General features: G+C 50.5%; 1 protein-coding gene across 1 annotated transcript; it reads right to left on the reverse strand.

The window, feature by feature from the left end:
• Window positions 1–1,494: 1,494 nt before the first annotated feature.
• On the reverse strand, window positions 1,495–15,777 carry GINS2 (GINS complex subunit 2). Its single transcript, XM_055306663.1, has 5 exons — window positions 15,608–15,777; window positions 13,293–13,407; window positions 5,912–6,011; window positions 2,038–2,164; window positions 1,495–1,800 (listed from the first exon to the last, which is right to left on the reverse strand). The coding sequence occupies exons 1-5, from the start codon at window positions 15,695–15,697 to the stop codon at window positions 1,675–1,677; spliced, it is 558 nt and encodes a 185-aa protein (XP_055162638.1). The 5' UTR covers window positions 15,698–15,777; the 3' UTR covers window positions 1,495–1,674.
• Window positions 15,778–16,601: the final 824 nt, after the last annotated feature.

Consider the following 16,601-nt stretch of genomic DNA (forward strand, 5'->3'; position numbering starts at 1 on the left):
TACTTGAGTAACAGGCATCTGGGCTTTGAACACTGAAGGGCAAAATCCAGAAACTGTTCTCTAGGCTCAGTTGATCGTGCGTGTACACGCAGAAAAGCCCTAGGCAGAACATGGTCTGACCAGCAGTGCTATGGTCAAAAACCAGCGGTGACAGAACCCTACCCTGTAGGACTTGAGACTCATTTCTCCTCTCAAGGTAAGGTTAGTTCTAGGGCAGTTCTAAACCACTACAATTGAAAAGTTTCTTCTAGAAAAAGAAATGGACCCTTCCTTAAGACACCACTGCCTCCAACCGGTTCTCTCCATCCAGCAAGAGCAGCAATATGGGCACGATTTCCCCTCCCAACATCTGGACTTCATCCTCATTCACACACCCCAGAACATGTGATCTGTTTATCCTGGGCTTTTTTTAAAAAAATTATAAAGTTATTAATGTGAAAGATCTGCACAATCACCACAGATAGTGTCACTGCAGAATCTTTATTCCTGTTGTCCAATCTTGAGCTGTCTGCCAGCACCAGCCTTGGCTTTTGCAGTCCCCTAGACTTTCTTAATTCTGCCTTGGCGTTCCTTTTGCTGTTTTCCTTGGGTCTTTCTCTTCTCATATGGGTTGTGTCTTACACATCAGTGTTTGGGTTTGTTTCCTCTTTTTGCATAATCCAAGGAATCCTAAATCACACCAGAGCCAGCTGTCTTGCCACCACCAAAATGGCTTCTGAATCCAAAGATGTTATCTGGTGTGGTCTTGTACATTGTGGCTACTTTGTCTTGATTTTCTGTATTAGATACTGTTGCCTTCCCCAGGGTGAAGAACACCAATGACCCATCTGTTTCCATGAAGGAGTCTGGTTGGTCATGAACTTGCTCATCTGGACAGTTACTGTGTCATTCATGATGGCAGCTGAGCTTCAAGCAGCCAGGGAGTTCCCTGGCTTTCTTCTTGTGAAAAACCTGCTACACCTTAACCAAAAATAGCCAAAAGAACAAGAGACACCCAAGTGTCAGTCTGAATATCACCCCTGCCTGCCACATATCCCATTGGATCAGTCAAACCATTTCAGCTTTATGACTTGCTCTCTTTACTTGGTAGTGATGCAAGGAAAAAAAAAAAAAAAAAACAATGCAAGATGTGGGTGGAGTCCATCTTTATTGGCCTTAGATGGTGAACCCTGGTCAACATCTTACCACTCATCTGCCATCTTCCTCTGTGTGAGCAGACTCTAGGAGAGTCTAAATTTAGCCCAAGAGATCAGGGTCAAGAAAGGAAAAAAAGCCCCAGGCCACATCATCATTCCTACTACATTTCTCACTTACAAGCAACACTAAACATCACTGAATGTTCACCCACATGACAATGCCACACAGGAGACCGCAGGCTCTGCTGGGGAAAAGAACTTGTTTTGCCAAAACTTTCTCTCCCCCATAAAAGAACAGCTGGTTCCCTAAAGACAGATATGGAATTAAAGAATGTCTCAAAGACTAAGCACAAACCTGTTGCTTTCCAACAATGTTATTAACCCATTCCTTGTTTCATTACAGTTTTTCATACATTCAAAAGGGGTTCTAGAGCTCCAGAGATACTAGTACCTCCATTATGACCTGGACACACACACACCACCCGGCAGGCCTCCGCTGGGAGATACAAAGCCTTTCTTTCCAAGCTCATAGCCTTCTCTAGAAGTCCTGAGACTGGGTGCTTTCAGGAGGTTGCAGGTTTGTCCGTAGTTTGTACATGTGATTGAGTGCTTGTGTGAGGAAAGGCCCGCTGCTGCTGATTTCCATCAAGGTCAGGTTATCCAGCTAAACACAAGAGAAAACCTGCTGGGTTGGTTCAGGAGTGCTTGATTTGAGAAAATGTAAAATCTACTGAATAAAAATAAGTAATCGATGAATAACAGGTTTTGTTTTTTTTTAAGGCACAACACTACGAATAATCCCTGCTTGCAATAATCCAAGCAGCACCAGGCCTTGAGGGCATGTGAGGAGAGGCAGCTGCCACAGGAAGGATCCCTGTGCCCCCTCCCTGAGCATACCTACCTTGGCATGTGCCTCCTGCTGTCTCACAAAGCTGTCAGCAGACACCCGTAGTTTGGCAATGCGAGTGTCCCACACATCCTTGACCAGGGTCCGGATCTCGTCTGCTTTTGGGATATTGTCTGAAGCACTAAAAGAAGGGTGGTGGGTGGTGGGGAGGGAAGGGGGTCAGGGGTGGGAATCAAGTAAGAAAGCACTTGGTAAACTAAAGCAACATCCAGGTAGAAGTGGGTCTTCCTTTAAGTAGGTTCCACACCTAATCTGGAACTCAAACTCAAGACCCCAAGATCAAGAATCACATGCTCTTCCAACTAAGCCAGGCAGGCACTCCTCCAGGTAGAAATGGCCTTTTAAAAAAAAAATGCTGCGGGATGCCTGGGTGGCTCAGCTGTTGGGCATCTGCCCTCGGCTCAGGGAGTGATCCTGGAGACCCGGGATCGAGTCCCAAGTCGGGCTCCCTGCATGGAGCCTGCTTCTCCCTCTGCATGTGTCTCTGCCTCTCTCTGTGTCTCTCATGAATAAATAAATAAAATCTTAAGGAAAAAAAAAATGCTGCTTGGCTTTAGGAAAACAGGAGCAAAATGTTTGTTTTCTTGAAAGAGAAAGAGAACAAGCAGGGGGAATAGAAGGGAGGGGGAGAAGCAGACTCCCCGCTGAGCAGGGAGCCTGATGTGGGGCTCAATTCCAGGACCCCGGGATCACAAACTGAGCTGAAGGCAGATGCTTTACCACGTGAGCCATCCAGGTGCCTTGTTTTCAATATTAAAATGTAAACCTTTCTAGCAATTTAGCTTGGTGCCAAGAAAATTCAGCCATGACCCACACAGTTATTTGTGCTCACGTTAACTATCCCCTGACAGGTTACAATACGAGGACTTCAGAGAATAAGCTCTAAGTTGGACATTTTCTGTCTCAGGGTAACTGAGTGTTCTGTACGATAGAATTTCCATCTTGAATGAATTTGCTCAGAGGTCATGACAGCTATTGCTCATACCTCAATATTTATCCAAGGGCTTACAACCTGCCAGGGAAAGAAGATAACAGCTCTGTGCCAGGCACTGTGCTCAGCACTACAAAGCATGTCTATCCTCCCAAAAGCTCTGAAGGCTAGGTACTATCTCACTCCACAAAGAAAATAAAAATACACTTTACAGAAACTAAAGAAACTGCAAATTAGCATAAACTGAACATACCTATACACAGCAAATTCTGGGTAAAAGTTTTAACAGGAGTCAACAAGGGTCAGTGTGACAGCCTTCCTGTCTTGAGCTACACTTTGAATCCTTTGACCATTCTAGCCTTTTTTTTTTTTTTTAAGTAGGCTCCACACCAGTGTGGAGCCCAGTGCAGGGCTTGAACTCATGACCCTAAGATCAAGACCTGAGCTGAAATTGATAGACACTTAACTGACTAAGCCATTCAGGCACCCCTTGTTATGAGCTGTATTTTAAACTAACCTTTGAAGGGAAAAACAAAATAGAAGATGAAAATAGAAGCTTACACTTCTATCTATGGTCCATCACCAGGCATGCTAGGAAAGCTGGAAGTGGCCTCTCCACATGCTGAAAGTAGCTTGTGATTAGTAGTGGAGAATCAGTGGTATAAAATTTACATAGTGGATTGTTATTTAAGAACCAAACATTTGGATCTTATGCTCTGGACAGCAGGTTAAAGAACAAAGGCTCCCAGGTACTTGTTAACTGCAGAACAAAGGTAAAATTAGGTCCCTTGGCTGAATGAATTACAAAGAATCATAAAACCAAAGTTTAAACTACATACATAAGACCCTAAACTTCAAAAACTAAAGGTGAAGAGGGCCCTCACCTCTGCTTCTGTACTTTCCAAGTTCCCCTGCCAACTGCCACAGAAGGCTTTCCGATCCATTGGACAACACACCCCTGCCAAACAACCTCCCCAAGACACTGCCGCCACAGAATAACAGCCTCAGCATCCTGTCCCTTCACTTAGTCTACATCTGCCCCAACAGTTCTGCTTCCCCAAACATACCATGCCCGTTCACATGTCCCTGCCTTCTACCTAGAGTGTCCCTTCCCTCCCTCTTTCTTAAAGGGATGCCTTCTCTGGCTCCACCAGACATTAGGGCTGCATCCCCACATGCTCTGAACAGGACATCACACTGCAGTGTGGAACTTCTGGTTAACAGGCCCACACTTCTTCCCCACTAAGTGGGGCTCAAGCCCATGTGACTATTTCCACTATCTACTGGAATGCTTAATATGTTGTAAACTGTAGTCTCATATATCAACTTAAGAGCAAGTCCATGTTACGTACCACAAATTTTCATTTGAATAGTGTCATGCAGTGGGCCCCTGGCCCATGCTCTACAGCAGACAATAGGGAACTTCCCCATTTTTGTTATAGTTCTGCTCTTGAATCCATCAATGAAAAGGTTGTTCAGAGGGCACCTGGGTGGCTCAGTCAGCTAAGCATCCGACTTAGGTCTCAGCTCAGGTCTTGATCTCGAGGTCGTGAGTTCAAACCCCATACTGGGCTCCACACTGGGCATGGAGCCTACTTTAAAAAAAAAAAGTGCTCAGAGCTTCAAAAGCTTGACATTTTGCAAATTACATTCTAGTATCTCCCATAGAGAGATACTTGGAGAGATACTTGGAGAGATCTCCAAGATCATCCACACTTGCCTGTCCCCTTCTGATTTCATTCAATAAATATGTATGCACCAGGCACCATATTAGGGCAAACAAGACACAATCCCTGCACTTTTTTTTTTTTTAAGAGGAAGAGAGCACATGTGTACACAGATTGGGGGTGGAGGGGCAAGGGGAGAGGGAGATAGAAAACCTCAAGCAGGCTTCATGCCCAGCATGGAGCCCGACACAGGACTCAATCTCATGACCTGCACCAAAATCTAGAGTCAGACACTTAACTGACTGAGCCACTCAGGCACCCCAGTCCCCACCCTTTAGAACTGGGGTAGGAGTGGGAGGGCACAGCCTGACTAGTGATTAGGAGATTACAGCTGACAAATAAATGTCATGGGGGCTACAGAGCTGCCAAGAGGACTGGCATCCTTAACCTGTGAGGAACACCAGTTAGGCTAAACCAAAGGAGGGAACAGAGAATAGCTGGACCTACTGAACAGAGGGAACAGTATATGAAAGCCCTGAGGATCCTGGTATGTGTAAGGAAGTAAAAGAGGCCAATGTGAGCCTGGAACCCGAAAAATCAGAGGGAAGAATTATAGAAGCCATGAAAGAAGGCAGAAGGAGATCAGGCTAGGCAGTGCTTTGCATGCCATCATGAAGACTTTAGTCTAAACCCTGGACAGGCTCCAAAGAACAGGGATGTCACATGGCAGCTCCATCTTTAAAAGTCCACTCTGGCTGCAACATGGAGAATGAATTAGAAGCCAAAGGGGAACCATAAATGGACACAGGGAAAAAAGCTACTACACACTTTTTGCCCCCAGTGGGCTTTCATTACAGCTAGGGTTCAGAGCAAGTGTGAGCCCTCTGGCCTTTCCTGTGAAAGACATACAAGAACTCAAATGCACACAGTGGAAGACTCACCAATAAAACATAGACACAGTAAAGCTTCACTAATAAAACAGACCTACAGTTAAGAAAAAGGCTAGAGATGATAATGGAGACTCACTCGGGTCCAATGTCAAGTGATAAAGCAACAAGGGATTCCCCAGGAGAGGTAGAGGTGGGAAGAAAGCCCAGGCAAGAGAGTATGTGCATACAAACGCCCCCCAGGTAACTGACACAGGGAACTAGGTGGCCGGGGATACCCCTCACCTCAGAGTTGAATGTGGAATGAGAAAGGAGGGATGGTGAAAGGGACAAGAATCAGGAGTTTCACTTTACACGTGGCTCTAAGGAGGACACATACTTACTGATTTAACAGGAGTTTGGTAAGTTCCATGTAGTAAGGGCTAGGCATAAGAGTAAAGGTTTCTTCCTTCCGCTCGTGATCCCTAATCTTCTCCAACTTTTCTGAAATTTAGAAGTGCATACATTTTTACCATCACCATGCCCAAAATATTTAAGTTTTCCAACTTTATCAGGTGTCTACATTACCTATTGGATCAACTAACAGAAACAAAGGAAAAAAAGCACTTTTTGGAGTACCGTATCACTAATTAGAGGATTCAGGGCCTATTTCCTCAAAAGTTTCTCTTATAGGGACACCTGGGTGACTCAGCAGTTGGGCACCTGCCTTTGGCCCAGGGTGTGATCCTGGAGACCAGGGATCAAGTCCCACATCAGGCTCCCTGCATGGAGCCTGCCTTTCTCACTCTGTTGTCTCTCATGAATAAATAAAATCTTAAAAAAGGGCGGGGGCCAGGGGGGCAGTCCGAGTGGCTCAGTGGTTTAGCGCCGCCTTCAGCCCAGGGCCTGATTCTGGAGACCCGGGATCAAGTCCCATGTCAGGCTCCCTGCATGGAGCCGGCTTCTCCCTCTGCCTTTGTCTCTGCCTCTCTATGTATCTCATGAGTAAATAAATAAAATCTTTAATAAAAGAAAAAAAAAGTTTCTCTTATAGAAGGTGGTAAATTTTTGTGGGTGTTGCTGCTCTGGCCCGCGGGATGTAGTACTGATGAAACTGTGTCTGAGTCAGAAATTCTTTTCTTAGGGAAAGAGACAAGTGTTCTACCTTTGATGCAAAAGGTGAAGAGAGTAACCAGTGACTGGAGAAATTTACTTATGTATACGAAGCCTTGTTCAGAGGAGAGCAAGAGGACATAGAACAGAAGTGCTTCCAACCTGGAGGTGGGTGATGATCATGGGGGGTTAAAGCCCAGTATCTGGAATCCAGCAGTGGAGCCCAATTCCATCCAGCAGCAGTACCCCTCTCTCCCTGGTTTATGGGCCTGAGAAAGTCCTGAATCTGGACTGGCCACTGTGGCTGAGGGACACACACACAACTGTGCTGGGGGGGGGGGGAAATCTGTCAGTGATGGGTCCCCTCTTCAGGGACCCTTGGTGCCACGCTACAACCCGATTTACTCCCCTGTTCCATTCACCTGCTCACTCTAATGCTCTCCTTCTGAGAACCTGCACACTCCTGCTGGTACACTGCTCCCAACCCCCTCCATACCTGTCTCTGTGCACTAGGAACAGCCATCCAGGTGAATCCTGGACCTCCTCTCCAACCTTCATAGGACACCACCCTATCAATGCTCACTTGAGCATTCACTGTTGTCCTCACTACTTAACCATTCCATCAAACTCACTACAATAGCTTCCATCTTAAAATGAAAAATCCTAGGGTGCCTGGCTGTCTCAATCAGTTGAGCATTTGACTCTTGATTTTGGTTTGGGTCACGATCTCAGGGGCCTAGGATCCAGCCCCAAGTCAGGCTCCCCACTCAGCGGGGTCTGCTTCTCTCTTTTCCTCTGCCCCTCTCCCTGTTTGCTCTAAGTCTTTAAAAAAAAAATAAGAGGGCAGCCCTGGTGGCTCAGTGGTTTAGTGCTGCCTTCAGCCCAGGGCCTGATCCTGGAGACCTGGGATTGAGTCCAACGTTGGGCTTCCTGCATGGAGCCGGCTTCTCCCTCTGCCTGTGTCTCTGCCTCTCTCTCTGGGTCTCTCATGAATAGATAAATACAATTTATTAAAAAAGAAAAAGAAAAAAAAATTAAAAGAGAGGGAGAGGGATCCCTGGGTGGCACAGCGGTTTGGCGCCTGCCTTTGGCCCAGGGCGCGATTCTGGAGACCCCGGATCGAATCCCACGTCGGGCTCCCGGTGCATGGAGCCTGCTTCTCCCTCTGCCTATGTCTCTGCCTCTTTCTCTCTCTCTGTGTGACTATCATAAAATAAATAAAAATTTAAAAAAAAATAAAAATAAAAATAAAAAAAAGAGAGGGAGAAAGAGTCTAGGGGTGTCTGGGTGGCTCAGTTGGTTGAGTGTCTGCCTTCGGTTCAGGTCACGATCTCAGGGTTCTGGGATCAATACCCGAGTCAAGCTCCCTGTTTAGCAGGCAGTCTGGTTCGCGTTCTCCCTCGCTGTGATCTCTCTCACTCTCATTCTCTCTCAAATAAATAAAATTTTAAAAATAAATAAAACCTTAGTAAGTGAAATAAGTCAGAGAAAAACAATGATCATGATTTCACCCATGCGGAATTTAAGAAACAAAACAGACGATCAAAGGGGAAGGGAGGGTAAAATAAGACAAAATCAGGGACACCTGGGTGGCTCAGTGGTTAAGCGTCTGCCTTCGGCTCAGGGCATGATCCTGGGGTCCTGGAATCAAGTGCTACACCGGGCTCCCTGTGGGACCCTGCTTCTCCCTCTGCCTATGTCTCTGCCTCTGTGTCTCTCATGAATAAATTAAAAAAAAAAAAAGACTAAATCAGAGAGGGAGACAAACCATAAGAGACTCTTAACCCAAGGAAACAAAATGAAGTGGCTGGAGGGGATGTAGGTGGGAGGACAGAGTGGGTGCATGAGGGTGCATTAAGGAGGGTGCATGATGGAATGAGCACTGGGTGTTATATGCAACTGATGAATCACTGAACTCTACCTGTGAAACTAATAATACACTATATGTTAATTAATTGAATTTAAATAAATTTTTTTAATTTAAGATTTTATTTATTTATTCATGAGAGATACAGAGAGAGGCAGAGACAGGCAGAGGGAGAAGCAGGTTCCATGCAGGCAGCCCAATGCAGGACTCAATCCTGGGACCCCGGGATCACACCCTGAGCAGAAGGCAGACACTCAACCGCTAAGCCGCCAGGCATTTCTAAAAAATAAGATCTTAAAAAAAAAAAATCCTCCCAACATCAGCTACCAAACCACTTTTTTTTTTTTTAAATAGTTAACTTCCTTTCTTCGACCACTCAGGTGGGTGTCTAGTCTACCCTTCTACAAACACTGCTCAACACCAAGGCCCATGACCTCTGCTCAGCCAAACCCAACGGTTCCATCTGTCTTCACAGCTGACAACGATCAATCCTGCTTGGAGTGTATTTATCACTTGATTTTTGGAATACCACACTCTGAGTTCTCTTATCTCATGGATTCCTCTAGCCCTACCTGACCTCTCTTTCAACACTAGGGTATAGAGCTCAGATCCCTGACCCCTTGGCCACCTAAACCCATATCCCATGTGATGTCATCCTGCCTCACTTAAATATCATTCAAGCACTCATGATGACTTCAACATTCATATCCCCAAATAAGTCCCTTCACCAAATTCCTGACTAAATACTTCTGCCCACATTATTTCTACCTAGATATCCAATAGGCATCTCCAATGTGACATGATCAAACCCCAACTCTGGACCCCTACACCCCAGCCCTCACACTCCTGAAGCCTTTCCCAGCTCAGGAGACAAGCTACTCCATATCATTCCGTAGCTCAGGTCAGCCACGCTGGCACTCATTCTTCACTCTCCTCTCTCAGATCCTACAGCCTGTCCATCAGCAAATCCTGCAGATTCTCCTTCGAAATACACCTAGACTCTAACCATGCCTGCCCACCTCTGGCAACTGGTCAGACTCACAGCCTGGATAACTCCCTCCTGCCCTTTCTCCACAGACATTTTTATACAGTTGACATTCTTTTCTCGCATCTAAATCAGAGTATGAAATACTGCTGTTCAAACTGTGATGAATCAAACAGTGACATCACCCAGTGTTGGCCAGGATGTGAAATACTGGGAACTCTCACACGATTCTGGTGGGATCAGAATACCTCAACCATTCTGGAGGGCTGGGTGGTGGTTTCTTACAAAGTCAAGCATAGTCCACCCTATGACCATAGGTATTTACCCAAGAGAATTAAAAACATTTTTCCACAAAAAGACTTCAATAGGAATGTTCATAACCCCCTCAATCAGCAATAGCCAAAAATGGGAAACAATCCAAATACCCACCAACAGAAGAATGGGTAATCCAAATGTGTAATATTTTATCATGAATGAAATAGTACTTGGCAATAAAAGAATGATGTAATGCCACATGCAACAACAGGAATGAATCTCAAAAACAGGGTCAGAGGAGCACCTGGGTAGCTCAGTTGGTTGAGCACCCAACTCCTGGTTTCAGCCTAGGTCATGATCTCTGGGTCGGGTGATGGGAGTTCTGCCCTCAGTGGGGAGTCTGTTTGGAGATTCTATCTGCCCCCTCCTCCACTCACGCAGGTGCACTCTCTCAAATCTTTGGAAAAAAAAAAAGTCACAGAAGAGACAAAAACAGACTTAATAGATGATTCCATTCATAGGACAAGAATAGGTAGAACTGTATGGTGGCAGAAGCAGAGGGCAGTGGTCTCTTGGGCATGCTCTACTGACAAACTAGTGGGGTTTCACTACTGCTCACCCCAGCATGGGCCTGGCCTGTGAAAAAGCTCAGGCTCTCTCTCCACACCTTCACTGCCTGGCCTGCAAGAAGACAGGTTCTTGCCCCTATTCTTTGGGTTTGAAAGGACCGAAACTGGGATCCCTGGGTGGCGCAGCGGTTTGGCGCCTGCCTTTGGCCCAGGGCGCGATCCTGGAGACCCAGGATCAAGTCCCACATCCGGCTCCCGGTGCATGGAGCCTGCTTCTCCCTCTGCCTATGTCTCTGCCTCTCTCTGTGTGTGTGTGTGTGTAACTATCATAAATAAATAAAAATTTTTTAAAAAAAATCAAAGGACCGAAACTGCCAGAAGGGGACGTAGCACTAACAACCAGAACTGAGGGGGTTCCCTGTCAAAGAGCCCCTCAGCAGAAGGAATTAGGAGTTTCCCTTTGTTGCATACCTACCAGGGCCACCCCCTCTTTAGGACCAGAAGGAGAAAATGCCCACACAATCTTTCTGAAACTGTATTTGAGAGCACCTGGCTCAAAATGTCCTTACTCCTAGATGGGAGCTGACCCTGGCTGATTCCCAATTGGGAGGGGACAATCAAAATCACTCAGGTGCTTTTCAAACTCTACATGCCCCCTCTATTCCAAATAAAATCAATGTTCTTTGCTATAATGAGCCACTTTTATCTCTGAGATAGGAAGAAGATTGCAAAGGCTCAGGATAAATTCTGCCTGCGTTGTTGATACATTATTTTTTATTTTAAAGATTTGAGAGAGGGCACCTGGGTGGTTCAGCGGTGGAGCATCTGCTTTTGGCTCAGGTCCTGATCCCAGGGGTCCTGGGATGGAGTCCAGCATTGGGCTTTCTACATGGAGCCTGCTTCTCCCTCCGCCTGTGTCTCTGCCTTTTTTTTTCTGGGTCTCTCATGAATAAATAAACAAAACCTTTAAAAAGTTTTTTTAAAAATAAAGATTTGCGAGAGCTTGTGCCCATGAGTGGGAGGAGGGGCAGAAGGAGAGGGATAATCAGACTCCCTGCTGAGCACTGAGCTCACCCTAGGGCTCTATCTCAGGACCATGAGGATCAGGCCTTGAGCTGAATGCAGACGCCCCCCATCATTTTCTTTATTAGTGAGGCATAATCAATACACTATACAATTCACCCATTTAAAATATATAATTCAGGGCAGCCTGGGTGGCTCAGCGGTTTAGCGCCTGCCTTCAGCCCAGGGTCTGATCCTGGAGACCTAAGATCGAGTCCCACGTCAGGCTCCCTGCATGGAGCCTGCTTCTCCCTCTGCCTGTGTCTCTGCCCCTGTGTGTGTGTGTGTGTGTCTCATGAATAAAAATCTAAAAAAAATAAAATAAAATATATAATTCAGGGGCACTTGGGTGGCACAGTCGGTTAGGGGTCCAACTCTTGGTTTCAACTAAGGTCATGATCTCAGGGTCATGGGATCGAGCCCTGCATCAGGATCCATGCTCACTGCACAGTTGCTCACTGCAGAGTCTGCTTGAGATTCTTTGTCTCTCCATCTCCTCCTCTAAAATAAATCTTTAAAAAAAATAAGATGTACAACTCAATAGTTTTTAGTATATTCAAAGTTGTAAATGATCCTTGTGTCTTTTCTATTTTTCATGTAACATAATGTGTTCAAGGTTCATTCAGTTGAAGCACGATCAGTACGTCATTCCTTTATATGGGTAATATTCCCTTGTTTGGATGATGCATTATTTTCATGCATTCTCTATAATGTAAGAGAACCCTGCCCCTTACTTAATATAGTATGCTTGTCGATACATGGGGCTCAAACTTATGAACCCAAGGTCACTCACAACTCCAAGGTCAAGAGTAGTATGCTCTACTGGCTGAGCCAGCCAGGCACCCCAATATAGTTATTTTTTTAAAGTTAGAAGAAATGTTTCTTCAAAGCCATACAATATTAATTTTATTTTAAAGATTTTGAGAGAGAAAGAGCACACACACACAGGCATACAGAGGGCAGAGGGAGAAACAGACTTACTGCTGAACAGGGAACCCAATGAGGGGCTCAATCCCAGGATCCTAGTATCATGACCTGAGCCAAAGGCATAAGTTTAACCAACATGAGCCTCCCAGACACCCTACAATATTCTTAATTTTAAAGCCAGTTGAGGGGCACCTGGTGGCTCAGCTGGTTAAGCATCTGCCTTCCCTCTCAGGTCATGATCTCAGGGTCCTGGGATTGAGCCCCACTTCGGGCTCCCCGCTCAGTGGGGAGCCTGCTTCTCCTCTTCCCTCTGCCCCTCCCCCACCCATGTTCACTTTCTCTCGCCCAGCTCTCTCTCTCTCAAATAAAATATTTAAAAAATAAATAGGGATCCCTGGGTGGCGCAGCGGTTTAGCGCCTGCCTTTGGCCCAGGGCGCGATCCTGGAGATCCGGGATCGAATCCCACGTCGGGCTCCCGGTGCATCGAGCCTGCTTCTCCCTCTGCCTGTGTCTCTGCCTCTCTCTCCCTCTCTCTCTCTGTGACTATCATAAATAAAAAAAAATAAATAAATAAATAAAGCAAGTTGAATCATCTTAAAATCAAAATCTGAGGGAAATTTGGTGTAGATGCCTCAAACTAACGTGACATTAGTAATAGTGGTCAGCAAACTAAGAGGTGAATCTCTAACCGTTCATTAATTCCAGCTGATCAGCACTGGGTGGCTCAGTTGTGTGTGTGTGTGTGTGTGTGTGTGTGTGTGTGCGCGCGCGCGCGCGCGCCCGCGCGCGCCCATGCGCACCCACCCCCTCGCGGGGACCCTGCTCAGCAGGGAGTCTGCTTCTCCCTCTATTCCCACTCATCCTCCCTTGCACTCTCTGTCAAATAAATAAATAACATGTTTTTAAAATTTCAGCTGACCAGTGGATGTTGGAGTAAGTGGAAGGGGCTCCGTGCTTGCACCCTAAGGGAAGGTGTCACCTGGCCCTGCTCCACCCAGGTCCTTACCCACATCCATCCACTCAGGAGGAATCAGCCGACACTTCTGTCTCTGTTTCAGGTTAATCGCCAGCCACAGAGGCACTTCCACTGGTAAACCAGGGTTAAAAGGCCCCAGGTCCCCCTGCCAAAGAAAAGCCAAGTCCTGGTAAGACAAAACATGGCACAGGGCACTACTGGACCCCACTGCTGTCCAACAAGGGAAAAGGCGTTGCAGAAGTTGAAACCCAAAGGAAAAAGCCCAACTGTGAACATACACCCAGCAAGGTAGCTCCAATCAAGGGATCAGGCCGTGGGCACTGTCCTCAGCTGCACACCTGGCCAGCTCACCTGAGCATGGGTTTCCTGCAGGGTGCTGCAGGGAAGGTGGCTGGAACAGCTGAGGTGCTGGGCCCAGGATGAGAACCTGCTCACCTCTTCCTCCCCTCTGCATCCACCCAACCTGTACCCCTGCCCCAACCCATCACTGGCCACTCATTGTCTCTCCCTCCCCAGTACTCCCCCACAGCACCTACATCTCTTCCCCCAAACACTCGAGGTCACCCCACCCTGTATCCTCCCATATACCATTCAGAGTCCCCCCTCATGAACTCCCCCCAACCACCAAGCATCCCCTCCAGGAACTCCCCACCACCACCACTCATTGCACCCCCCCAGGTAGTCCCCCCACACCACTCAGCATAACCCCCAGGTATACCCCCCCACCACTGGGCCTCCCCCCTCAGTGCTCCCCCCACCACTGGCCAGTACTCCCCTCAGGTGCTCCCCCCGACCACTCGGGTCCCCCCTCAGATGCTCCCCCCCACCACGGGGCGTCCTCCCCCCAGGTGCTCCCCCCCACCACTGGGCGTCCCCCCCTCGGGCGCTCCCCCCCACCACTGGGCGTCCCCCCCTCGGCGCTCCCCCCACCACTGGGCGTGCCCCCTCAGATGCTCCCCCCCACCACTGGGCGTCCCCGCTCAGGCGCTCCCCCCCACCACTGGGCGTCCCCCCCTCGGGCGCTCCCCCCCACCACTGGGCGTCCCCCCCTCGGGCGCTCCCCCCACCACTGGGCGTGCCCCCTCAGATGCTCCCCCCCACCACTGGGCATCCCCGCTCAGGCGCTCCCCCCCACCACTGGGCGTCCTCCCCTCGGGCGCTCCCCCCCACCACTGGGCGTCCTCCCCTCGGGCGCTCCCCCCCACCACTGGGCGTCCCCCCCTCGGGCGCTCCCCACCACTACTGGGCGTCCTCCCCTCGGGCGCTCCCCACCACCACTGGGCGTCCTCCCCTCGGGCGCTCCCCCCACCACTGGGCGTCCCCCCTCGGGCGCTCCCCCCACCACTGGGCGTGCCCCCTCAGATGCTCCCCCCCACCACTGGGCATCCCCGCTCAGGCGCTCCCCCCCACCACTGGGCGTCCCCCCCTCGGGCGCTCCCCCCACCACTGGGCGTCCCCCCCTCGGGCGCTCCCCCCACCACTGGGCGTCCTCCCCTCGGGCGCTCCCCCCACCACTGGGCGTCCTCCCCTCGGGCGCTCCCCCCCACCACTGGGCGTCCTCCCCTCGGGCGCTCCCCACCACCACTGGGCGTCCTCCCCTCGGGCGCTCCCCCCACCACTGGGCGTCCCCCCCTCGGGCGCTCCCCCCCACCACTGGGCGTCCTCCCCTCGGGCGCTCCCCCCCACCACTGGGCGTCCCCCCTCGGGCGCTCCCCCCCACCACTGGGCGTGCCCCCTCAGATGCTCCCCCCCACCACTGGGCATCCCCGCTCAGGCGCTCCCCCCCACCACTGGGCCTCCCCCCTCGGGCGCTCCCCCCACCACTGGGCGTCCCCCCCTCGGGCGCTCCCCCCACCACTGGGCGTCCTCCCCTCGGGCGCTCCCCCCACCACTGGGCGTCCTCCCCTCGGGCGCTCCCCCCCACCACTGGGCGTCCTCCCCTCGGGCGCTCCCCCCCACCACTGGGCGTCCTCCCCTCGGGCGCTCCCCACCACCACTGGGCGTCCTCCCCTCGGGCGCTCCCCCCACCACTGGGCGTCCCCCCCTCGGGCGCTCCCCCCACCACTGGGCGCCCCCCCCTCGGGCGCTCCCCCCACCACTGGGCGTCCTCCCCTCGGGCGCTCCCCCCCACCACTGGGCGTCCCCCCCTCGGGCGCTCCCCCCCACCACTGGGCGTCCTCCCCTCGGGCGCTCCCCCCACCACTGGGCGTCCCCCCCTCAGGGCCCCCCGCCGACCACTCAGGGTTCCCCAGCCCGGTCCACTCGGCGGGTGTCCGCGGAGATCCCAGCACTACCGCGTCTCCCAGGCGCTGGGGCCTCAGGCAAATGGCTGCCCCAGCTCTTACCCCAATGAGGTAGATCTGGTCTAGGCTGAAGTTTGGGATTATGGTGACCAGCTCCTTCTCAGCCAGAAACTCCACCTCCGCCGCGTCCATGCTGGCCACAGAGACCCGCCCGAGACACGTCGCAACCGGCAGCCCCTCACAGTCCGGGGTGAAGGGCCCTGGCCACAGCTTTCCCGCCACCGCGTGGGGCCCGCCCCCCTGGACCGGAAGAAGCCTCGGCCAGCCAATAGCAACGCGGCGCTCTCCTCGTGGCGGCGGGAGGCGGGAACCGCGGCCGCCTCGAGTCCACGGATTGGCCAACGTCAACGAGGCTGAGCAGACCACGCCCTCCAGCCTCGCGGCAGGGCCGGCCCCGCCCCCTCCGCGCTCCTCCGGTAGGCGGTGCTTCGCGCCGTGCACCTGGCGCTGCGGGCTCTCCGGCCGCGGTCCCCGCCCTTCCGCGTCCCTTCACCTGTCCTGAGCGCCTACGCTGAGTCAAGCTGGGGGTGGAGATCGGTGCACGTGGCACTGGGTCCCGCCCCGGCACACGAGTAAGTGCATTGATTATTAGGTCGTGGCTGTGACCTAGCCAGGCATATGTGGCCTGGGCCCCAGCGGAGTGAGATATATAGTCTTGTTTTCCTTAACTTCACAATCTTTTGTCTTCTCTTTACATATTGATTAGAACCTATAAAAAGGTAGATTCCTGGGACGCCTGGGTGGCTCAGTAGATTGGGCGTCTGCCTGTGGCTTGGGTCATGACCCCAGGATCCTGGGATCCAGCCCTATATCAGGCTCCCTGCTTAGCAGGGAGTTGGCTTCTCCCTCTGCCCTTCACCTGGCTCATGCTCGCTCACTCGTTCTCAAATAAATAAAATCTTAAAATTAAAAAAAAAAAGGCAGATTTCCCACCTCGCCCACATCTTCACAGTGTGTACTTTGTCAAGCACCCCAGGTGAGACTCAGGAAGGGGCAGGTTTGCACAGCTGCTGCAAACACTACTGATGAGCTTCTC

Source organism: Nyctereutes procyonoides, unplaced genomic scaffold (assembly GCF_905146905.1).
Source record: "Nyctereutes procyonoides isolate TBG_1078 unplaced genomic scaffold, NYPRO_anot_genome, whole genome shotgun sequence".
NCBI classification, from domain to species: domain Eukaryota; kingdom Metazoa; phylum Chordata; class Mammalia; order Carnivora; family Canidae; genus Nyctereutes; species Nyctereutes procyonoides.